This window comes from Palaemon carinicauda, chromosome 4, assembly GCF_036898095.1.
Source record: "Palaemon carinicauda isolate YSFRI2023 chromosome 4, ASM3689809v2, whole genome shotgun sequence".
In the NCBI taxonomy this organism is placed as follows: domain Eukaryota; kingdom Metazoa; phylum Arthropoda; class Malacostraca; order Decapoda; family Palaemonidae; genus Palaemon; species Palaemon carinicauda.
Window position 1 is genome coordinate 30323523 of NC_090728.1, and position 26307 is coordinate 30349829.

General features: G+C 41.1%; 1 protein-coding gene across 2 annotated transcripts in view; it reads left to right on the forward strand.

Moving 5' to 3' along the window:
- The window catches only part of LOC137639853 (BCAS3 microtubule associated cell migration factor-like), a 251753-nt gene that overhangs the window by 106627 nt on the left and 118819 nt on the right, over positions 1 to 26307 (forward strand). For both annotated transcript variants that reach the window (XM_068372110.1, XM_068372111.1), the window contains exons 7-9: positions 13200 to 13325; positions 14743 to 14991; positions 19897 to 20036. In XM_068372110.1, the coding sequence (XP_068228211.1) occupies positions 13200 to 13325; positions 14743 to 14991; positions 19897 to 20036 (515 nt within the window). The remainder of the gene's footprint in view (positions 1 to 13199; positions 13326 to 14742; positions 14992 to 19896; positions 20037 to 26307) is intronic.

Consider the following 26307-nt stretch of genomic DNA (forward strand, 5'->3'; position numbering starts at 1 on the left):
CCAAATTATTGCTCACCGATTCCGGACCCAGCAGCAGTTCACGTAGATGCCTTTCTTCTGGATTGGTCCCATCTAGACCTGTATGCGTTCCCCCCGTTCAAGATTGTCAACAAGGTACTGCAGAAGTTCGCCTCTCACGAAGGGACACGGTTGACGTTGGTTGCTCCCCTCTGGCCCGCGAGAGAATGGTACACCGAGGTACTGCAATGGCTAGTAGACGTTCCCAGGACTCTTCCTCTAAGAGTGGACCTTCTGCGTCAGCCGCACGTAAAGAAGGTACACCCAAGCCTCCACGCTCTTCGTCTGACTGCCTTCAGACTATCGAAAGACTCTCAAGAGCTAGAGGCTTTTCGAAGGAGGCAGCCAGAGCGATTGCCAGAGCAAGGAGGACATCCACTCTCAAGGTCTACCAGTCAAAATGGGAAGTGTTCCGAAGCTGGTGCAAGGCGAATTCAGTTTCCTCAACCAGTACCTCTGTAACGCAGATAGCTGACTTCCTTTTACACCTAAGGAATGTAAGATCCCTATCAGCTCCTACGATCAAAGGTTACAGAAGCATGTTGGCAGCAGTCTTCCGCCACAGAGGCTTAGATCTTTCCACCAACAAAGATCTACAGGACCTCCTTAAGTCTTTTGAGACCTCAAAGGAGCGTCGGTTAGCCACACCAGGTTGGAACTTAGACGTGGTTTTAAGGTTCCTGATGTCAGCAAGGTTCGAACTGCTTCAATCAGCCTCTTTTAAAGATCTCACTTTGAAGACTCTTTTCCTCGTTTGCTTAGCAACAGCTAAAAGAGTCAGTGAGATACACGCCTTCAGCAGGAACATAGGTTTTACATCTGAAACGGCTACATGTTCCTTACAGCTTGGTTTTTTAGCTAAAAACGAGCTCCCTTCTCGTCCTTGGCCCAAATCGTTCAAGATTCCAAGCCTGTCCAATTTGGTTGGAAACGAACAAGAGAGAGTACTATGCCCAGTAAGAGCTCTTAAGTACTATTTAAGACGTACAAAGCCATTACGAGGACAATCAGAAGCTTTATGGTGTTCTATTAAGAAACCTTCTTTACCGATGTCGAAGAACGCAGTTTCTTATTACATCAGGCTTTTGATTAGAGAAGCCCATTCTCATCTGAATGAGGAAGACCATGCTTTGCTGAAGGTAAGGACACATGAAGTTAGAGCTGTCGCTACTTCAGTGGCCTTCAAACAGAACCGTTCTCTGCAGAGTGTAATGGATGCAACCTATTGGAGAAGCAAGTCAGTGTTCGCATCATTTTACCTTAAAGATGTCCAGTCTCTTTACGAGAACTGCTACACTCTGGGACCATTCGTAGCAGCGAGTGCAGTAGTAGGTGAGGGCTCAACCACTACATTCCCATAATCCCATAACCTTTTTTAATCTTTCTCTTGAAATGCTTTTTATTGTTGTTTTTGGGTTGTACGGAAGGCTAAGAAGCCTTTCGCATCCTGGTTGATTTGGCGGGTGGTCAAATTCTTTCTTGAGAAGCGCCTAGATTAGAGGTTGTGATGAGGTCCTTTAGTATGGGTTGCAGCCCTTCATACTTCAGCACCTAGGAGTCGCTCAGCATTCTAAGAGGATCGCGAGGCTCAGTAAGGAAGACGTACTTAAAAAGGCAGAGTAATGGTTCAAGTCGACTTCCTTACCAGGTACTTATTTATTTTATGTTTGTTATTTTGAATAACTGCTAAAATGAAATACGGGATACTTAGCTTCTAATGTTAACATGTATGCTGGTCTCCACCCACCCCCCTGGGTGTGAATCAGCTACATGATCATCGGGTAAGATTAATATTGAAAAATGTTATTTTCCTTAGTAAAATAAATTTTTGAATATACTTACCCGATGATCATGAATTTAAGGACCCTCCCTTCCTCCCCATAGAGACCCAGTGGACCGAGGAGAAAATTGGTTCTTTGTTGACAAGAAGTACCTGAGTACCTACTCGACAGATGGCGCTCTTGTTGTACACCCCCACCTGTATAGCGATCGCTGGCGTATCCCGACCGTAGGTTTTTTGTCGGGCAACAGAGTTGCAGCTACATGATCATCGGGTAAGTATATTCAAAAATTTATTTTACTAAGGAAAATAACATTTTTGAAAGAAATGGGAAAAAACGAAAAAATGGCAATCACAGGAAAATCGAACACATACTTATATATACGCCATATCTGGCTAAAAAAAAAATAGGCATGGGTAGCCAGATCATCTAGAAACACTTTCCAACACTATAAAAATATAAGTTTTGCGACACTACTTGCCAATTCCTTACGGTAACATGACTAAGCAAAAAAATGCAAAACAAATAAAAAGGGGCATTCGCGGAAAAATGCCCAACATTCTAATATACGGCATCTCAGATAAAAAAAAAGACATGCACGTGTTAGCCCAACCATCAAGGCACACTTTCTAACACATAAACATGAAAAAAAAATCAATAATATACGGCAATTCCTTACTACGTAGTAAATTTTTACAAATATTGAAAAAAAACAGAAATTGGCAACCGCAGTTAAATACCCAATATACCAATAACTACGTCATATCTGACAAAAACAAAGTCACGCATGGGTAGCCAGATCATCTAGACACACTTTCCAACACTAAAAAAGCAAAAGTTTTACGACACTATTTGGCAATATCTTACGGAAAAATGACTTGGCAAAAAAATGAAAAAAAATGAAAAAGGGGCACTCGCGGTAAAATGCCCAACATTCTAATATACGGCATCTCAGATAAAAAAAAAAAAGACATGCACGTGTTAGCCCAACCATCAAGGCACACTTTCTAATACATAAACATGAAAAAAAAATTAATAATATACGGCAATTCCTTACTACGTAAAATTTTTTACAAATATTGAAAAAAAAACAGAAATTGGCAACCGCAGTTAAATACCCAATATACCAATAACTACGTCGTATCTGACAAAAACAAAGTCACGCATGGGTAGCCAGATCATCTAGACACACTTTCCAACACTAAACAAGCAAAAGTTTTACGACACTATTTGGCAATATCTTACGGAAAAATGACTTGGCAAAAAAATGAAAAAAAATGAAAGAGGGGCACTCGCGGTAAAATGGTCCTCGTGGTGATGAACGACATTTTAACTAAAAAAAAAATCATGCACATGGTAGCCAAACAATCCACCAAGACTTTCCACAACTGATAACCTATACAAGTTGCACCATTCTACGACAATTTCATAATACGTAATAACTTTGATAATTATGCAAATTACCTTAGAAGGGTAAACTCGGTCGCGCTCGACCCCGACGCGTCTCAGAAATCGGGGAAGGAGTACAGCTACAGCAATGCACATCTGGACACTACTAGAGTGTGTAGGGGAGACACCTCCTGCAGGTCGATCACCCACAAATTCAGTCACGGGGGTGAGTCACGTGAGAAAAACCTCTTTTTTTTTGACGCTCGGGGTCGCGTACGACCCACCGTACCTATCCAGGGTTAAAACAATAGCTCTGAATGAAGGAAAAAAAAAAAAAAAAAAAAAAAAAAAAACCATTTAAGCCTCCAAAACCTACCATAAAAGTGTGCTTGTAGGTTGTTATTCGTTTAGCTGTTAAATTTATAAGTGAAATTTTCACAAAGGTTGAAAAATGAACCTATTATATATTAAGAAGCATATCCCTATTGTGACAAGTAGACCTGGTTGCTGACTGGCCTAAATCAATCCATTATGATACCTAGATGTCTAAGTCTAGATTCTTTGACTACCGAATGAAGTTGAGATTGGAAATTCTTTTCCTAAAAGGAAATCTTGCTAGTTATAGTTAATTTTACATTCTTAGAATGACTCATGAAAATAGACAAGCTATTATTTTTTTTTATACAAAATAATGGTAGACAGTTTTAAGACTTATAGAGAAAATCTAGATGTCCCCTTATTTACCACTTGATCAGTTAGTTCAGGCCTGAAATATTACACCGAATTCAAAACTAATATAATTTTTGATACCCAAAAAGAAGTTAATGGTGCTGAATTCCCATCATATATTCTTACCCACAAAGAGCTATGAGTAAATTATCTTTCAAAGCATGCATTATATATGTCATTTATTAGTGTAATGATGGACTACATGGCATTTTATTCTATAAAAAGGTCGGGTAACTTATTAATCTTATATCATAAGGCTTAGAAACTAAAGGAAACTAGGATTTACAATTGAAGAGTTTAATTAATCTTTAAACCAAGTAGCCATTCTTATTGAAAATAATAACCATTTAACGACTTATTCACACAAAATTAAAGAATTAAGAGTTATATACTGTATAGTTTAGATACAGCAATCTCTGACTGCTTTGCCAAAAAAAGCCACATTAAAACACCTTAAAAGTGTAATAAATTAGTTTAATCTTGTGATTTTCAGTATGCTAAGTCTTAACGCAGATCATTTTTACACCTGGCATGTTAGAATTACACATATTTTGAGTCTCTGGGCTGAAAGGCATGCTATATGTAATGGCACCTCCCAAGTGAAAGAGACGCCTATGTAGTAATACTTACCAAGATATATTGATATACATATACTTTTTGTTGTTAATTTACTATAGTTCTTAACTAAATACAAAGAATTCAATAAAATATTGAAGTGTTTTCACAGCCAGACTCTTAAAAAGGTAATAAAATCATGAATGTTAGAAATTACCACACTAAAGTAAGCCTGTGATGAACTAGTGACTGAGCTTGTAAACAAACAAAAGCTCTGTCATCCAGAATGATCATTTGGTGCCACCAACCAGCTGAGCTTATACATTACCAATAACACTGAAATTTAAGGGCATCTACCACTGTGTATGAAATGCCATATCAGAGATTAAAACTATATAGTAAGTGTTCTTTCTTTAGCAAGAGTAGAGATATAACGATCCAGCTACCAAAGTCAGTACTCTGCCTCGCAATCTAGATGTCATATAGAGTGACAAGGTATGTGAAAGTGTAAGGGCAAAGCTGCAGGACTAAAGTAATTTGAGACTCGTATGGAAGGAGCTCAACTCATTCAGAACCCTTACTGAAGGAACACTATGTACTGTAATATGACCACTAGACCTGACTATGGAAGTTACATTAGTGCAAGCAACAGGACAGGCAAGTCAGGCTTACCATCCTTAAGAGGAGGCTCGCTGGCCTATGAGATTAACAAAGGAAGTTGAATAAGTTAAACCCAAACTGGGTAATCACTAAGTTGGGAGGTAAGCAACTATTGACATGTCATATCGTTATTAACTCCACAAGAAATAACTCTTCTCAACTGCTGCTCAAAGTATACTCCCTCTTAACGAGAGAATGCCTTGATGAAGTCATTGGGCTTCAGCACGGCATATCATTCCCGTGCTGAAGGCTTGTGACGGGCAAGAGGGCTCTCGAACTGGGGAATTTCTTTTCCTCAGTTTGACTCTAAATTTCTCTCATTCTTTTTCTATTACCTCTTATTGCTTATTCCTCCTTCATAATTATCAGCTGTCTCCAACCTTGCTGTCAAAACTCTTTTACCCATTTCACTGTCCAGGTTTTTTAGAGGGGACATTGTATCCATGATCGGTTTTTATTTCAAAATCAATTGTGGGAGCTGTGGTGGTCTTGCCAACTGCCCGAAAATGTTTGGACACCTAGGAGTGTCAGTATTCCCATACTGGCACGCGGAACTATCTCTTAGGAAATTTTGCCTTCGGATTCCAGGGGTTGGCTATTTTATAGAGATAGGACTCTCGGCATTCTGTCCGGTTTGCCTGCCACTATGATTAGAGTGGGGATGATTGTATTCTTGAAATGCTCTCAGTCCCATCAAGCGGGTTTGGCATACACTTGAGCCACTCTAATCATAGTGGTACCATCCCTTTGTGGTAGGGTAGGGAGTGGACATTTGGTAAGCAGCTTTCACAGGTGTCATTGGTGGAGAAATTAATTCCAGGAAAGGCTAACGGTGTCTTCTTTGGAATTTCAGACAGTCTTAATCTTTTCTCTCCCTTAAACTATATTTTTTTCCATTGTTTTTTTTTTCCATTGTTATTATGACCCCTTCCCTCCCCCTGAAAAAATAATTAATGAGTAAACTTAATATTCCCCGTACCCCTGGATCAAATGGCGAACCCCAGACACCGTTGACGACTTCTGCTTGTTTAAATAGGGAAAGCTCTGTTGACAACCTCGGCAATAAAAAGGATTCCTCCAACAATACTTCTTTGACCAGTGTTGTTAAAGACAATTTATCGGCACTGGTGGAAAATGATGCTTGTAATAACCGTAATACTTTACCCTCTGGTTCTGGCTCATTACCAGATCCAACAAAAAATCTGAAAATTCTCCACTTAAAAAACATACCAATTGGTTGTAGCTATGACATAATTCATGAAGCCTTCTGTAGATTTGGAGCAATCAAAGAAATTTTAATGGAGCTTAATGGTAGTAAAGGCTTTTGGGAAGCTTGGGTATCATTTTCAAGTTTTGAGATTGCTTTAGAAGCAAATAAAAATTTAGAGAGCATAAAAATTGACAATTGTTTGATTTCTGGGGCTTTATGTGATAAAGCACCAAGACACCTAGAGATATATAAACCAGAAGAATGGATGGAAAAAGAAATAGAGCATAGACTTCCAGAAGTAAGAACCCCCAAGCCCCCAACATGGATAATTGCATCTGGAAAGATAGATAATTATAACTATTATAAGATTAGTAAATTTATACAAAAAAAAGTTGGTTTAATTAAAAGTAAGGATATTGGTAGATACGGTAAGCAATCTGTTTTGATTAATGCAAAATCAGATACTCAAGCTCACATGCTTTGTGGCATGAAGATTGCAGAAATTGATCCTATTAAGGATATTAAACCACATATGAGCTTCAGCTATGGTAAAGGAGTAGTTTTTGATAAAGATCTATATGAATTCTCAGAACCAGAAATTCTGGACATGTGCCCTGCTAATGTTTGGAAAGTAAGTAAGATCCCTCAAACAAGCATGGTAGTTTTAACATTTGAAACCCCTGTTATACCAGATCATATAATTATTGAGAATGAAAGAGTACGTGTTCGAGAATATAAACCTAGGCCTTTACAATGCTTTAATTGTTTCAAGTACGGTCACCCTTCCCGGTACTGCAATAATACGAAGATCTGTATTAACTGTTCTTTGTTAGAACATGGCCAATGCAACAGAGATACAACCTGTGCAAACTGTAAAGATAATCATAAACCAAATGATAAAAGATGTAGAGAATACAAGAATGAAGAAGCTGCAATCTTGAAAGCAAATGCTGAACATATAAGTGTAGGTTATGCAAAGCATTTACTCAATCGGCAACTTAATTTTGCTCGCGCGGTTAAGATGCCAACAAAAGATTATAATCCACTACCCCTTACTACCACAGGGGGACCAGTGGCAGCACCTGGCCCGTCAGGTGCATCTCCCTTAGTGGTAGTAGCCCAGCCATCTGGGTCAAGTGCTCAGGCTATAAAAGCCAGAGCACAAACCTCCAAAGAGGTCAATATGGTGTCCAACACACCAAAAGTATTGTCACCGATAGGAGCATCTCCCCTAGAGGTAGTAGCCCAGCCTTCTGGGTTAAGTGCTCGAACTGTTGAAGTTCTAGCACAATCCTCCAAGGAAGCCAATGTGGCTTCCACCACCTTAAATGTATTGTCTCAGGCAGAATCTCTGCCTGATTTGATGGAGATTGGAAAACAAGATCTTCCAAAGAGGAAAAGGTCCCCATCATCCTCACCTTCATCTAAGTCAGGTAAGTGCCCTACTGCTCATGATACTAAGGTTGACTCTTATAAAGATCCTAGAAAGAAAGAAAAAAAGAGTGGTGGCCTAGTAAAGCCTTCCATCTCCAGGCCTTACATGGCTTCATCTGAAAAGTCCCAAAAGACAAATGAGACAAAGAAAAATAATAACAAAAGATAATGTCTATCATCCAGTGGAATTGCAGAGGTCTAAGTACTAGCATTGAGCAAATAAAAACTTTAACCAGGGACTCAGACACGAAGGTAATTTGCCTACAGGAAACCAAGATCAGTGACAAACCATTTAATCCCGGACTCAATTATCATTTTTGTAGATCCCCTCCTTTGCAAGCTGCAAGAGCTCAAGGTGGTACAGGTTTTATTATTCACAAATCTGTAAAATTTGAAACAATCCCACTCAATACACCACTACAGGCATGTGCAGTTAGAACTCATATCGGGAAAAAAATTACTTTATGCTCGCTATATATTGAACCATCCTTAGAACTTTTCCTCTTAGATCATGCTGGTAATCCAAGAAGGCTTAGACTTTCTGACCTCCAAGACTTGATCAATCAGCTTCCTGCCCCTTTTATTTTAATGGGTGATTTTAATGCAAAGCATACTTTATGGGGTGGAAATGTGTGCGATAGATGGGGTAATCTTGTTGAAGAATTAATCGACAACAATGATGTAATACTAATGAATGATGGTTCTCCAACTAGGTATGATGTAGTCCACAATTCTATATCAGCCATTGATTTGTCAATCTGTTCCTCATCCATTCGATTGGACTACCTTTGGTCAGTAAATGAACACCTACATGGCAGTGACCATTGGCCAATAATGTTAAATTATGTCCATAATCTTCCTTCTCAGTGTCCACCAAAATGGAAGATAGATGAGGCAGACTGGGCAGCTTATGAAAACTGTTCACACACTGATAAAGAATATGATGAATTTACATCTCCAGTGCATGCCTATCAACATCTTGAAAATATTATTGATGATAATGCTAGCAAGTTTATACCTAAAACATGCGGTTTACCTCATCGCTCTGTAGTTCCTTGGTGGAGTAAAGAATGTGCCAACGCAAGAAAAGTGACCCGAACTTGCTTCAGAAGATACTTGAGGACAAACTATTTAGCAGATAGAATAGCATATCTCAGAGCCTGTGCCAAACAAAAAAGAATTTTTAAAAAAGCAAAGAGAGCATCTTGGAAGAAATATATATCTAATATTAATACCAAAACTCCTTCAAAGGAAATATGGGACAAGATTAGAAAACTTCAAGGTAAATTCGTCCCTAAGCCTCTACCAATATTAAGGGAAAATAATAGATATATATCTGACCCCAAAGATGTAGCAGAGGTTCTTGCTAAGCACTTTGCTTATGTATCAAGTGCTGACAACTATTCCCCAGCATTTCAACAAATTAGAGCATCAACATCTGTTGTTCCTCCTGCTTCTTCAAATACTGAAGCTTTTAACCTGCCTTTTAGTATGGAGGAGATGCAAAATGCTATCTCCAGCTCTTCTTTAACTGCCCCAGGTGAGGATGGCATCCGGTATGAAATGATATCACATCTTCCAGTGGATACCAAGGAATTTTTATTAGAAACCTTTAATGGTCTATGGGCTTCCCATACATCTCCTGATTCCTGGCATACTTCAATTGTAATTCCAGGCCACAAGTCTGGTAAAGACCCAGAACTGCCATCTAGTTATAGGCCCATATCCTTGACCAGTTGCATATGCAAACTATTTGAGAGAATGATCAACAACAGACTTGTGTGGTATCTAGAATCAAAAAATCTTTTATCTAACAGACAGTTTGGTTTTAGGAAGAACCGAAGTACTCTAGACCCTTTGCTGATGTTATCAAGGGAAATTTCAAATGCTTTTTCTAACCAAAACCAGGTGGTGGGTGTCTTTTTTGACCTCGAAAAGGCATATGACACCACATGGAGGGGTGGTATTTTAAAGCAATTGGCCTCGTGGGGTATAGGAGGACATATGTTCTCTTTTATTGAAGAATTTTTATCAAACCGCTCCATTAAAGTGAGAGTAGGGTCAGAACTATCTTCATCCTACATGCAAGAAGAAGGTGTCCCCCAAGGCAGCGTATTGAGTGTGACCTTGTTTGCTGTTGCAATTAATAGTCTCATTAGTCACATACCTCCTGGCATACAAGGATCACTATTTGTCGATGACTTTGCAATTTATTGTAGTGGATCATCTGCACTACAAGCATGCCAAAATCTTCAAATTGCAATAAATGCTGCTTCCGCATGGGCAAATTCTCGCGGATTCATGTTTTCTCCTCAGAAGACCAAAGCCATTCGCTTTACTCGTACTCGTAAAAGGGAAGAGATCCCCACCCTTTTCTTAAATGATTGTATTTTGCCATATGAGGATAGTGTCAAGTTTCTTGGAGTCATTTTCGACAAGAAAATGACATTTGGTCCCCATATAAATGACCTATCTATCAGGGTTAAGAAGTCACTGAACATTCTGAAAGTGATATCGCATTTTGATTGGGGTGCTGATAGAACAACTTTGCTTAGAATTTATACATCTTTGTGTCTGAGCAAGTTAGACTATGCATGCCAAATATATGGGTCAGCTACAAAGACTTTACTTGGAAAACTTGATATTGTTCACAATGCTGGGCTTCGCATCTGCACAGGTGCTTACAGAACATCTCCCATTGACAGTCTCTATGTTGATTCTGGCATACCTCCCCTTTCCATTCGCAGAGAGGAGTTGAGTTTGAGGTTTTTAGCTAGGTCCCTTGCTGTGAGAAACAATCCTAACTGTAAATATGTTAGGGCGCCTTTAGATCGGGCTCCTAACAGATCTAGAGTGCCTAAGCCTTTGGAAGTACAGCTGAAAAATGATGCTAGAGAAGTAGGCTTGTTAACAGCACAGATAGCAGAGGTAGGATATCCCAAGTCTCCTCCTTGGTGTAATCCACCTGTTAAAGTATGTTTTACGGCAGGAGGGAAAAATACCTTACCTAGTAGGGTTATGAAAAGTGAGTTTTTAAATCATGCTGCTCAACATCATGGGAAACATGTTTTTACAGATGGCTCCAAATCGGCTGCAGGAGTTGGAAGTGCAGCTGTGGTGGGGGATATTGTTATTAGAAGGAAACTCCCATACTCTTGTTCAATTTTTACTGCTGAGCTGTACGCAATAATTCTCGCAGTCCAACATATTTTTAAAAATGGCAACCAAAATAGTTTTTATACAATTTTTACGGATTCCAATAGTGTTTTACTCTCATTAAAACAAATTATGCCAGGCCATCATCTAGTACAAGAGGTGCAGGACTGGTTAGTACTTCTGCAATCTAGGAAGAGTATCAGTGTTCACTTCTGTTGGGTCCCTGCCCATGTTGGGGTGGATGGGAATGAACAAGTAGATAAGGCAGCAAAGGAAGCTTCAGGGCTAAGTAATCCATCCCCCTTGAGTATTCCTTACAAAGATCTTAAAAGTGAGATTCATCTTTACTGTAAAAATAAGTGGCAAGCTCGATGGTCTGAACTGACCACCAATACAAAATTGAAACAAATCCACCCATTGGTGGATAAATGGTCATCTTGTAATTCTACAAGTAGAAGGGATACCATTATTTTAACTAGGCTGCGTATTGGCCATACACATGCAACGCACAATTATTTAATGAAGAGTGGGGAAGGGAGACAGGCCCCTCTTTGTAATACCTGTCAAGTGACAATAGATGTTAAACATATTTTAGTCGATTGTCCTGTTTTTAATCTCCAGAGGAGGACACATTTACTCCAGGACAAACCGTTAAGAGATATACTGGGGGAAAACTGTAATACCCTGAACTTGAGAAAATTTATACAAAGTATTGGGTTATATTACGAGCTATAATTGATTTTATTAATTTATTTATTTATTTTACCCTTTTAATCCCTATTTATTTCACATCTAGATTTTATTGTATGAAAGTGTTACGTTTTGTATTAAAGGTTAAAATGATACTAAATGGTGTGAGTGTACAGATATGATTGAATGATTTTCGTTGTATAGCGCTGAATGGCCTTTGATGCCCCAGTGCTTGGCTTAATGCCTAAATCCCATATTCAATTCAATTCAATTCAAAGTATACTCTCTGGTTCCTCAAACTCCAACTAAAACACATTTCCTGAGAGGAACCGTAAGATATCTTAATTCTTAACGGAACCGTAAGATATCTTAATTCTTAACGGTCATTGAAAACTCTGTTTTCCCTCAGCAGAAATGTTAACCAGTTGAGCAGGTAAGGTAACTTGAAATGCAATAAACACTTTCACAATTTTGAAGAAGGATGGTTTGACACAGCAGCTGTGACGGAGAAGCTGAAAAATGGGGAACTCCTACAATGCGACTTACCATTGACCTCTAGACTGTCATCTCTCTTTACTAGGATGATGTATCTTTTGAAAGGAAAGAAAATAGGACCTTTTTTTTTTATATATAAATTAGGGGTAAACATCAATAAAATGATTGTGAGTAGAAGCAATATGAACATTAGGGAAGGTTGATAAAAATTATTTAAAAAAAATTTTAACTTATTTTTACTACCTTCTGGTGTCCTGATTTTTCTGCTTTATATTTCATAAAGTTGTAAAGTGAATATAAGGCTCATTTTATCAACGTAGACCAGTTTAGTATATTTATTTTTTGCTATCAGTATGATAAACTGTTATTAAAGCAAAGTTTGTTGTTGAAGGATTTTAGCTAATCCATATTTAGATTTTGTATTCAAATTTGACTATATATAAGTGCATTACCATTTGGATTTCTGACATGATGAGACTTATAATTTTGGTAGAATCTCAAAGAATTTATGATTGGGAAAGGAAAATATTATTAAAAGTTTTTGTGTCAAAGTTTAATCTACTTTGAAAAGTTATTCCAACCGTCAATTGATAATGAAATATGAAAATAATTTGGATGGGTAGTCAATGAAAAAGATCTTTTAAGTAAAAATATCCAGGGATCTGTATATTTCATGTTAGCATATATTTTGGGTATAGGGGCTCCAAAAACTGTGATAAAAGTTTTGTCTAAAATTTTATAATTTATTTTGAAGAAATTTGTAATGTATTGTGTTGGTCTTATGTTTTTGCAGTTCATTTATATTTCCTTTAATTGTGGATACTTATTTCTTCCATTTACGGTTTTGTACATGTTAATCTTAAAAGTGTGCTGTTAATTTAATGACTGATGAGGATAATGTATTGCCATAATTGTTTCTGTATGGTGATTATTTTTATGAGGCCATTATAGATTGTTTTATAGAAGTGGTGTGAAGTACTTAGCTTTTATTGATACAAATAAAAGTTTTTGCCTTCGCTTTGATCGTTGGGAAATCTTCAAGGATTTTACTAGGAAGGACTAAATAGTGATAAATATTTCAGGGTCTTAAGGAGCTAGGAGAGAGTGTGGCATCTAATCTCATGGGTCAGCGACAAGGATCTCCAGCACAGCAGCCGCCACCCACAAACCTTCCAACTCCAGGGGTAGTCACCATTCTTGACACCCAGGTTAGATATCAATTTAATTCTCAATGTAATATGTTTGCTCACTTTGTTGGCAATAAGTGCTAATTTTTCATCTCTTATTGTTGGTAAAGAATGAACCAGCATTGATTAGATTATCATGTATTTTGAACCTGATATTTTTCAATCAGTTTTTAGTGAATAGCCATAAGAAGAAGAAAATTGCCCTCATAGTTAATGTAAATTGCATACGTACTGTACAGTTGTGCCTTGGCATGCGCAGTCTTTAGGTAACAGAGACTCGAGCAAAAATTGACAAAATTTTAACCAGTAAATTAAGGCAACTCATCACCACACATGCCATCTGACTGGTGCTTTCGTGCATTGTTTTTACTTGGTTCACTCAATGTCCAAAGTGTATACTATATAATAGTAACCGCATAGTACTATCATTACTGTACAGTTGTACAGTACCGAAGGTAAGATGACTTCATCACTCGTAGATGGTTGCTGCGATCACTCCGTAAACTTGCCACCCCAAATATGTACAACAAATATCACCTGTTGTTCCTTATACAGTACACACTTGTTTTCATTTGGTTAACTCACTGTGCTGTAATGTTTGTTACTGTAATGTGTACAGAACTATTACTTTAATAGTACTGTACTTAATGAAATAAACAAAGCAATGTATGTACGACAGCACATACTGTTTAATTTGCTAAGGAATCATAAGTTTTGTTTTTGTCATCTTCCTGTGATGTTCACAGGTACAAAGACATTGAGATACTACTGTACATACACAGTTCACATACAGCTGTTCGTAGACTCTCTCTCTCTCTCTCTCTCTCTCTCTCTCTCTCTCTCTCTCTCTCTCTCTCTCTCTCTCTCTCTCATTGCTGGGAGAGGCTCGATTAGTAAGGTGAGTAAAGGTGATAAGCAGTGCAGTTCTAACTGGATAAGATTTAAAGAAAAAAAATGAATATTAAAATAGTACAGTATCACAGGTGTTTACTGGAGAAGAATCAGTATGAACTGAATGTTAGGCGAGATTCGTAGAAATAATTAAATTTTCTAACTTTATCATATCCTGTTGTTATACTTCAAGAGAAAACATTTTCGGTTGAAAAAGTAAGTTCAGGATAAATAAAAAAATGGTACCTTGGTTTTTGTTATTTTAAATTGTAAAATACTCAGAAACCGTTAAAATAATTAATAAAATTTGTAATGAAAGTGATGATATTGATCATTTTATAGGAGTGGTGTTTACTTCGTGAAGTGAAGTATTTTGTGTTGAAGGATATTTAATTTCCAATGTATTCTATTTCGTGTTTTAGGAAGGAAATGTTTTTATTAATTGTCGCATATCATGTAATAAGTTAAATCAAGCAAGTAGATCTTATTTAACATGAAAATGATTAAAAATTATACCTAACATTTCCCTTCATTGTGTATTCTACAGACTATTGGTACTGGAGAAGTAAATCTGCAAAGCAGTGGGACATCCTGTGGCATTGTTGCTCACTTTACTGCACATCTTGCAGCTCCTATTGTTGCACTGGAGTTTGACCCAACAGGGATGTTACTTTTAACTGCTGATAAACAGGGACATAATTTTCATCTGTTTCGTCTCCAACCTCACCCACTAACTTCTGCACAATCTGCTATCCATCATTTGTATACTCTTCACAGAGGGGATACTACTGCTAAGGTAAAGTTTTTGAGGTGGCTGTAATAATTTCCTAATTCTATTATAGTTTTAGTCAATATCTTTTTAACTCGACCCCACTACTTTACATAATCTTGTTTGAGTGAGAACATTCTCTAAACAATTACCAGGAGGAGAATCCATCCAGTATCCACCTAGCTGAGCTGTAAACGGAATGTGCTCAACTGCAATGCCCCAAATTCTTTTTTCAAATGTCTGGTGTTCCTCAGCGTAGTGTTCATTGACTTTTATTTATTATATTACATATACATAATGTGTGATTTGGCCTTGAAAACAACCTTGTTGTATATGTTGCTTAAGGGATAATGGTATTCTGTTTGTATTGATCCTGTCTGGAATATAGACCTGTCGTTACTGAATCCGTTCGCAGAGATCTAACCAAACTTATTTCATGATTTAATTAAGGAGGTAAAACTTGTATATGATTTAAATATAAATAGGTTAAGGACATCAGATCCTCTCTACCTAATGTATTTTTAACTACATTCAATTCATTTAAAACTCTACTGTAGGTGTGATTCCTTATTGCAGATTTACTTTTGAGGAATATATCCAGTATGTTTCCTTCTCAGTTGCAAAAAAAGATTTGTTCCTATGCAAAATACAAAACCTTGTCATTTAAATGGATGCATTCCGTTGCTGTTTGGCTATGATCAGAATTAAGGATGTCGTGGGATTCTGGTAACATTGTATGGTTGTTGGCAACCCACTCACGCTGGGTATTGAGCAGTTGAGTCAATGGGGCTCGCATCATTTTACTTCTGGTCGTCGTTCCAGTTGGACGTCTGTCTTGGACTGCTTCCTCACTACACTTCGCTTTGTGCTTTTTTTTTCTTTTTTACTGTGAATTTGTGATTATGAGTATATCTCAAGTTAATATGAGAACCTGAACTGGCCTTGAAGGTCGTCAATGTGGCACCTTCATGAGCCAAATGGAGGTAGACCTCCATCCTTTGTGAACTGTGTTTCATAGTAAACAATGCTCCTTTTCTTCTATTTGTGATTTTTGCAGGGATTGACTGTCCTCTCATTATAGGAAATACAAGTCATTAGAAGAAGAAGAAGAAGGCTATGAGGGATCTTCCCCTCTTTGTTTCATCCTTAGCTGAGAGCAAGAAGTACAAATAAAACACTATATAAAGATGAAAGTCATTTTGTTCAAGAGGATGATTTTTTAGATATGTAATCACCCATCGTGATTAATGAACTCCAAAATCTAACAAAGTGATACAGATCCTTAGACATCAGTTCTTATCCAGCTAGAGCAAGAGACATTACAAGATACAATAGTCTCACCAGATTATATATACCTAAACCGGTCTCACTCCCCACACGAGTGTGGTTAACTTGGGAGATCACCTTTTTGTTTCATATATTGCAGATCAGGAAGTTTTCTCCTCCAATGTAGGAGCCCTCCCCCTCTGAGAATTTTAAAAGTATTACCTAAAAGTACGCCACCTCAAATTTCGTGCCGAGAGGTGATAGATCAACCTATTTCCTCAGGTACAGAAGCAACTTTGTTAGGAGGAGCATACTATTCACCTATCTGTACTCATGATGATTTTGACCTTCTTCTAACACCTAGGGGGTCCTAAAATTAGTCGCACCTTAAAAAGAAGCAACTAGTTTCTCCCCAAGAAAAACCACTTCTTTTTTAGTTATTTCAGGTAGCCCTCATTAGGAAAGGAATTACAGGTTTGGTCTTATTGTCCAAGTGCGAAATTAGACATGCACCCGCAGTCCCACAAACAAGTTCTTTTATGGCATCTCAATGAAGGAGTGTGCCCCACTTTTGTCACGCGTCCCCAAATAGACACACCAGCTGAACACTCCTCTGTACCATCTCGTTCGCAAGCTGGATTTGAGGCCGCCATTTTACAAGCAACTACTACTTGTATTGACGTGTTAGGAATTAGTTTTTTCTCCTCTAGATTGACTTATATCTTATCTTTTCAGATCCCCCGAGAAATGGTAATACTGAATGATCCACAACTATGCTTGTGATTAATTTTTAGAGGAAAAGAGCGGCTGAATCGAACCCGCTATTTCCTGATATCGCACCAACTATGGACCTTCATGACCAATCTCTTGTAAGAGATTGAGGTCGGACTCTCCACCATATTATTCTGCCCTAAGATATAGATGCTGTTGGTGGGATATGCCAAATATTTCTTATTCTTCTTTACAGGTTTCAAATTCAGAGATGAAGCCCTCTCTCTTGTATTATGATCATGAGTCTTGAACTAAATTTAACCAAAACCCTTTCTGTTTAGGTTCTATTGCCTCATCTCATGCTGCAGGACCCTGACGAGAGACGAAAGACATTTCAGAAATAGTGAAAAACCTTTTCTAAAACAGGAACCGAGTACTTCTATGATGGTACAGAGCACTAGAGCTCCCTATTCGACAATCATCACGATTGACAGCACTCCTGAACAAGTAACAGAGATGATGGTAGATGTCTCCAGAGTTTCCCCCTTAGAGGTAAAACAAATCCCTGGGAAGGCCTCCAACTATTTAGAAGTAATGAGCCTTATTAGGCATATAGACAGGCTTGGTGAACCGCCAAACTCCTAACTTTCAGGTAGGCACTGTGCGATTGACAGATTCCACCCAGAGCGTCAGAATATGTGTCATAAATTTGATACGCCTTTTTCAAATAAATCAATCAAGAGATATGCTAGTTTTATTGAATAAGCAAGTTTCCTATTCGGAGAAATCTCTATGATTGAGTCAGTCTTTGAAATTATCTCCACCCGCCTTATTAGAGCAAAAGAATTTTATGTTAACACTTGGGCATACCACAACCCCTCTTCAGATTGACCCGGATGTTGCAAAGTTAACCCGGGGAACAACCAATGAGAAACTTTCTCGCCTTCCATTACTGTTCTCAGCTCCTGAACAACAGAATATGGAGATTGCAGCCATATTGGCCTTCCAAGCATGTTCCTGACTTGACCATTGGTCAGGGGCTGTGACATATTTTGCTATTTCAAAGAATCCTAATGATATGGAGATCAAAAAGCAGCATGAAGACTTGGTAAGTTCGGCATCTAAAACTCTAGAATTGGTTCTCCATCAGACATCTTCATTTTGGGGTATCTGCAGCCTCAAGAGGAAGGATGCAGTACTCACTAAGTGCACTAAACAAATGACTCAGAGATGCTCTCTATTTGAAAAATTCCAGTATTATTGACCACGCTACACTTTTTCCCCCTGCAGAAGTAACAGCATCGGTAGAAAAGGGTGAGAGAACTATACAGGCATTCATTTTAAGCAGGCTCCATAAAAAGGCATTTTTTTTTATCTGGTAGAAAAGATTGGTGATGAACATCATGTGGATATAAGTTTTAGGAGCAGGAATTACTCACAAATTATATTCAACTGTCATGCAGTCTGGCGCACACGTTTTTGCTTTAACTTACGTATCTGAACCTAGCACTAGGAATTAACCTTTTTGTGGCTTGATTGATAATGTTTTAAACTTTATTTCCCCTCTCTTATTCTGATGGACTCACAGTTTCATTACCAATTACTTATTCTGCTTGGGGAAGTGTTCCTTTGGTACATAAACAATTTTGTTCCTCACATGCCATTTCATATTTGCATCTTCATGAAGATTCTTTGAATGTTCCTGTGATACAGAAACAATCTAGCGCCATTTGTCATACAACTTATTTGGAATGATTTTATATGAAATGCCATTGTAGATGTGGGGACCAGTACCTTTTAAGTGGATTTCCAATGATGTGAGCTCAGGCCTGGATTGTTCCGACATACTAAATACATTCAGAAATTTATTGGATAGCATAGTTTTGTCTTTATACCATAAAGAGATGGATGATGTGGATGGCTGTAGTGCTTCACAAACCTGTACTTCAGCTGTAGTTCAAGCTAAATTTTCTTTTGATATACCTCAGAGAGAGACTGGTCCTGAAGGGATGACATGATTCAGAGAATGAATATATTTTCATTATTGTATTGAAAACCATTGCCAATCACTTCCAAAGAAGGTAACTAAAGTTTAAACTGTTTCAGCCTACTTGTTTATTCCTGCTCAGTGAGTTTAATTTCCTCAAAAAGAAAAAAAAAAAGATTTAATGATATTTTTGGAAATTTTGGATACTGTTTAAGAAATTACTTGAGGTTGAAGAGAAGCCTTTATGGCTCAATCTCATACAGTTTATTGTTGGAGTCTTAAATGGATCCTTGTACTGTAGGTTATCAGTTTATTGCTCGGGTCAATTTCCAAACTGGCAAGTTATGCAAGAACACGGTTATTTCCAGGTACTGGTGGTGGAAACAGCTAACAGACATTCCTTGTATTCAGGCTATACAGATAGGTAGACTTGAAAAGTTTTAGCCATAGGAAAGAATTTAAAATATGTGATAGAAATCCTGTCTTGTCTTTTCTACTGTAGGAGTTCTATCTTGGGAGAACAGGTTGAGCTTAATCCAATTATCTATAGTGTAACTTGTTTGAATAGTACTGTCATCAGTTTTGTGGTATCTAAGAAGTGACTAGTGATTTTACTAATTTTGTCCTCAAACTAAAGACACCAATTGGGTTTATTGTTAATTTAGCATCTGATTCACACAAACATTCTCTGATATGTTTACTAGTCTTACAGGCTGCACATTTCAGAGAATATTTCTAGAATTAGTAAGAAAGTCAATAGCAGAACTCATTTTGATGCCTAGAGACCAGTTTTACATATGCTGCTTAGCTGGTGGAGATTGGGTGTATTTTTCTTTATCAATGGACTGACTGGAGAATGTGTTGATGCAAAATAATGCTATAAGAGTATTGGGTATGTATTAAGATAATTTATTTCATAGATATAGTTAGTATTTCAGTGATTGTAAAGGTATTATATCCTTTTACAGGTGATTGATATATCATTTTCCCTTGATTCCCGTTGGGTTGCAGTATCAACACACCGAGGTACAACCCATGTATTTCCCATAACACCCTACGGTGGGAATATTGGAGTGCGCACACATACTTCTAGCTGTGTTGTCAATAGGTATAGTAAACTTACTTTTTATACCCTTAAACTTTTATATTAATGTTATGGGATTTTCATTTGTATGGTATGAAAAAATTAAGTATATGATCTTAGATGCATACCAGTACCTAATTTATTTGAAACTTGAATAGGTTTTGTTTGAAATCTTTGAAGAAATCAAAAGGTAAAGTTTTCTATTAAAGAAATACGAAAGACACTTTTGTGCCGCTACAAGCAGATTATGTGTAAGTTATACAGTTGGTTTCTGTCAAATGATTTAGTGACTTCATTTTGTAGTAGAAATTTAAGGTTAAAGTTTAGGCTACTGAGTGGTTAAACCGAGTGACTGTGCAGCGATTATACAGAGCTCTTAGCACTTTCCTCAGCAATTGAAACACAAAATTGCTCTAGGCTTAAATAGTTATTAACACTTCTATTTCTTAAGAACAGTTCAATCACAAATCAAAGACTTTTATGTCTTCAGTTCTTTAATCACAGTTTAACAGAAATCAAAGTTATATTAGCAGATATCAAAGATATTAGAGCCTAAGGGAAGCAAAACCTTTACCTGCCTTCCGAAGGACTGTCATATATGAACTTTTAGAGATGTTCCCCCTTCTATCCAAACCTAACATTTATATACACAACATGTGTACTCATTAACTGCTAAGTTTCTTGGGGGTACATCACCAAACTTTCTTTGTAATAAAAGCACTTTGTTTGCTTAATTTTTTAGGGTGTTATTGAAATTATTGTTATTCCTTTAATAGAAAACTTTTTCATTAACAAGCCATTAATATGAAGATATAACTTGATTTCTGAATTATCTATCTTTTTAGAAGAGGTCACTTCCGTTTTAACTTCCATGTACTGTATTAGCATACATGCTCAATTCTATGCCATCTGGATTCTTCGAGATTTCTTACATCCCAATTGATTTCCCCCTCATTGTAATAAAACTGTCGCTTTAGATTTTTATGTGTCGTCGTAGATTCATTGAAAAGCTCTTTGTTCCAACACGAATACTTACCTCGAACTACTTTCTTAGGAGTTACCTGTAATCTCCTCTCTACCGACCAGAGTTTTGTGTAGTATACCCTAAAACCCGTTTTCTATGGAGGGCTACCTCGGGCGTAAGAGAACGTGCCCCGAGGGTAGCTTTTGCGCTAGGTCGAGGTCTGCCTGGGTCGTGAGCGTCAGTAAGTTCTCTGGTCGCAACGTGTCACCACATCGCTCTCGTCTCTCTCGACCCTTTGTGTGCGCCGCGTGTGTCCCACATGTTTACCGCGTGGTAACTTGTGCTTATCCCTTCTGTTCCTGTGTGTTCACTACCCTTCCTTGTGCTTCCCAAGTGTATTCCTTTGATTCCCTGCGTTCCTGTGTCTTGTGTTTGTGCGTTATGGAGCAGATCCGCCGTTGTCCTAGGCCTAGAGCCGGTAAATCGTGTGGAGCGTTCCTCTCCAAACCTGAAGTGGATCCTCACTCCCTTTGCTCTTCCTGTAGGGGCAAAGTTTGTTCGTCTTCGGATACATGCCTCGAGTGTGTTGGTTGGAGGGATATTCAGTGGGTGCGTTACGGCAAGAAGAAAAAGAAATCGTCGAAACGTTCACCCAGGAAAGCTAGTGTTTCTTCGCCGCTACCGTCGCCCAGTGAACGGTCCGACGGGGCTTCTGTCTCTCCTTCCCCTACCCAGAGTAGGGGACGAGGTAAGTCCATCGTGGGGAAAGAGCCGAGCGTTCTTCCCCAGGAGTCTGGTGAATGTGAAGTGGGGGTTGCGGGACCTTCTCGGGCTAGTGAGGAGCCTGGTAGTGCTGTGTCAGGGAGTTCTGGAGACTCGGCCCTTGTGCTTGGGGGGCACGTTTCCTCCGATGATCCCTTGTGGTGTAGCAATATTGTTTCTGTGTCTTCGTCCCCTTCGTGGGCCTGTGTTTCAGGTTCTTCGGCAGGAGGCGACAAGCAGGGTAAGTTAGGTTCCGCAGGGAGTGATGCCTTCGGATGGAAGCTTCCTAAGACACCAGGTAGGTCCCCTATGCGGATGGAAGAGGGCCTGGATTCCTGGTTCCCTAGTGTTAGGTGCCAACCCTCGTTTCCAACCCCTCTCACGGAAGTTCCTGAAGCCTTCCTGCAACCCTCTACCTCGGGTACACAACGAGTCGCGAAGTCCCCCGCGGCGGCCCCCGCTCCCACCTGCCATACGGTAGGTACAGTGACGTCGGGCTCTTCGGAGGAGTCATTCTCGTCGGGAGAAGAAGCCAGGAGGAAACATCGGCGTCGGAGGGAGCGGTCCAGGAGCAGGCGTTCCTGCTCAAGATCACGTTCCAGGTACAGCAGGAGGCGCTCCCGTTCTCCATGGAGGAGTAGGTCACCCGATGGTGATTGGGTTTTCGTACCCCGTAAGTCGGAGATACAGTATTCCCCGGACCGGCGGTCCAGGGATTTCTCGCCAAGGAGACCATCCTCCAGGCATGGTTATGACCCTCGCAGGGAGAAACGCGAGAAGGCCTCTGCAGGCAGGCGTAAGACCGCGAAGCCTCCGGTTCACCCCGCCCAGCGGGGGGAACCGCGCTTCCTTACGGGCAGCATGGCCGAACCAGCCCAGCTGGTGCGGCCCTCGGACCTTAAGGAACGGTTCCCGCTGTCGGGTCAGCCCACGGGATCCGCGTCCTCGTCCCTCAGAGAGCATGATCGGACACTAGTCCTCGCCGGTTCGGCGATGCCTGTCCTAACCCCCGCCCCTGGTGCGGAGATCTCCGCCGGGGAGGACCAGTACCTCCGCAGGGGAGTGCCTGTTGTGGCAGGACCAAGGCACCCGGTGGGACTGCCCGGTGACCCGGCTCCCCGGGCTCAAGCCGAGGCTTCGGCCGACGGTAGAGAGGGTTCCCCGACGGAGGACTCGGCCTATAGAGGAGTAATTAGCCTGATCAGGAGACATCACAAGATAGAAGAACCGGCTGCTACCGACGAGGACTATTGGAGGTCCAGCCTTATCCGGTTGATGCAGGCTCCTGTCCAACCAAAAGCTTCCCTGGCTCTTCCTGTAGCCCGGGATCTCGTCCTGGGACAGGAGCACGTGGATAGAGTGGTGGCAGGGAATGCCGAAGCTCCCAAGACTCAGAGCTCTTCTAAGTTGCTCCAGGGGCTCAAAACGCAGAGCAAGGTCTATGTGCCAGAAGGACGACGGCCGGGAGCCTGCAAAGTGGAACCTTCTCTCGACATTCTGGGACAGGGCGTCTCGGAGGACAGAGCCTCTTCAGCCCCGGTCTGTTTTTCTCCATCGGAGGCTGCGATGATGGAGGAAATGTCTAGGGACCTAGTACACGTCTCCTCTTGGCTAGACTGGTGGGCTTCCACATTAGTAGGGGTGCAAGCTACTTTTGACCCGACAGACCCGGAACAGCAAAGCCTCCTGAGGGAGCTTATCACCTCCGGGGGCAAGACTCTTAAGTTCCTTACTTACCAGTCTCTCGCCCTGACAGCGAATTGGGTGCTTCGCAAGAGAGACACCATCCTGGCGAAGGTGTCCCGGAAGGTCCCAGACAGAGAGGCGAGGGCCATGAGGAGCCTTCCTTTGTGGGGTGACTCCTTGTTCCCCTTAAAGGACTTGGAGGCAATCATGGAGAAGGTGTCTAAAAGGAAAGAACTAAACGCCCACAGGCCTACGCCGGTAAGGAGACCTCCCTACAAGAGGTCAGTCTCAGACAGTGCCGCGACGTCTCAGTCCTCTCCTAGCCTGACGAAGAGAGAAGCTCCTTCTTCCTCCTGGGCCTCAGCGCCTCAGCCCCCCCGTAGAGGAGCCCCAGCAGCTTCAGCCTCCTTTAGGACAGGTTATTCTGCCTCCAGGAGAGGCCGTTCAGGCCGCTCCTCCAGGAGGAGATAGTGGGAGGCCCCCTATTCCTGCCCAAAGCCTCAGGTTGGGGGATGCCTCAGACTATATTGGCAAGCATGGAAAGCTCACGGAGCAGAGCCCTGGACAGTGTCCGTACTGAAGGAGGGCTACAGATTACCGTTCTTAGCAGAACCCCCCCCCTAATTCCGGCCATCCGGTCGGAGTGGCTGGTTCCCAAGGATCCGTTGAAGAGGGCCGCCCTTCAAGAGGAGGTGTCCTCCATGTTGGAGAAGGGTGCCATGGAGGAGATCCTACACCCAGGTCCAGGTTTCTACAGTCGACTGTTCCTGGTGGAAAAAGCGACAGGGGGGTGGAGGCCGGTTATAGATCTGTCGGCTCTCAACAAATTCATAAGGAAGACAGACTTCAAAATGGACACTCCGAAGTCAGTCCTGCTGTCCTTGAGGGAGAAAGATTACATGATGACCATAGACCTCAAGGACGCTTACTTCCAAATTCCGGTCCACCCCTCGAGTCGAAAGTTTCTCCGGGTGAAATGGGGTACCCAGATCCTGCAATTCAAGACCCTTTGCTTCGGATTGTCAACAGCTCCCCAGGTATTCACGAGAGTCTTCACGAACGAGGTATTCGCCTCATCCGGTACCTGGACGACTGGTTGCTTCTTTCCTCCTCGAAGAACGTCTTGAAGGAGCAAGGGATGAAACTTCTCCAGTTTTGCAGGATCTGGGTATCATGATCAACCCGGAAAAATCGAATCTATCCCCCTCCACCAGAATGACCTATTTGGGGATGACACTAGATACCCCTCTGGGAAAAGCATTTCCTTCGGAAGACAGAATAAGCAATCTGATGGAGATCCTTCGTCCGTTCCTGTCGGGACAACCCAGGAGAGCGAAGGACTGGCAAAGACTAATAGGGCATCTGGTGTCGTTGGAAAAACTGGTTCCCCAGGGGAGACTCAGGCTCAGAGCCGTCCAATGGAACCTGAAGAACCTCTGGTGCCAACTGGACTCGCAACAAGAACTAATCCCAGCCCTACCAAACACAATGCCCTCCCTGGAATGGTGGCATTGCCGATCAAACTCGCTCAAGGGGATGCCCTTCGCGAACGACCCTCCCGAGTTACTTCTGTTCACAGACGCCTCCAACCAGGGATGGGGAGCCCATCTCCTCGACGAGACAGCGAGAGGAACCTGGAGGGACAGGGAGAAGAACCTACACATCAATGTCCTAGAGTTGAAGGCAGTCCAGAAAGCTTGCCTACACTTCGTCGATCTACTAAGGGGAAACACTGTGGCGTTGATGTGCGACAACGCCACAGTGGTAGCGTACATAAAGAAACAAGGAGGTTTGAAATCAAGGGAATTGTGCGATCTCGCCCTAGAGATCCTAGATTAGGCAGAAACGAACCAGGTTGTGTTATTAGCAAGGTTCATCCCCGGGAAAAAGAACGTGCTGGCCGACGGTCTCAGCAGGATGGGTCAAATAGTAGGGACAGAATGGTCCCTCCTTCCAGAAGTAGCCAAGCTCATCCTCCAACGTTGGGGCTCCCCGGTGATGGACCTCTTTGCAACCAAACTGAACACGCAACTTCCCGTGTATTGTTCTCCTGTCCCAGACCCGAAGGCAGCCTTGGAGGATGCCTTTCAGCACAGGTGGGACAACCTAGACGTGTACGCTTTTCCCCTCTTCACGTTGATAAGGCAAGTACTCAACAGAGTAAGGACTGCCCGGAACTTAAGGATGACTTTGGTAGCGCCCTGGTGGCCGGAGAGAGAGTGGTTCGCAGACCTAAAAGACCTGGTGAGTCAACCTCCTTGGCCACTCCCCGACAGGTCAAATCTTCTACAACAACCGCATTTTCTCAGGTTTCACGACAACCCACAGTCTCTACGTCTTCACGCCTGGAGACTATCGAGCGACTCCTAAAGAAGGAGGGGTATTCATCAGCTACTGCCAAGAGGATGTCGCTATACAGTACCTGAGAAGGTCGTCAGCAGCAGTCTACCAAGCTAAGTGGGCCTCCTTCACGAAGTGGTGCGCTTCGAGTCGCATTAAACCCCTCAAAGCCTCGGTCCCAGACATAGCAGACTTTCTGGTATATCTCAGGGACAAAATAGGAATGTCAATCCCAGCTATAAAAGGAGTGCGGGCCGCCTTGGGTCAAGTCTTTCTCCTGAAGGGCATCGACCTGGGTTCCTCTAGGCACATCTCGATGCTTGTCAGGAGCTTTGAGCAGTCCTGCCCCCCACAAGCAGTTAGGGTGCCTCAGTGGGACTTAGCTAGGGTCCTGAAGATGTTAAGTGGCCCCCCTTCGAACCAATGAAAGATATCGTAGACAGGGATCTCACACTCAAGACAGTCTTTTTGCTAGCCTTGGCTTCCGCTAAAAGAGTAGGGGAGATCCATGGGCTGTCTTATGACGTCTCTCATTCGAGGGGG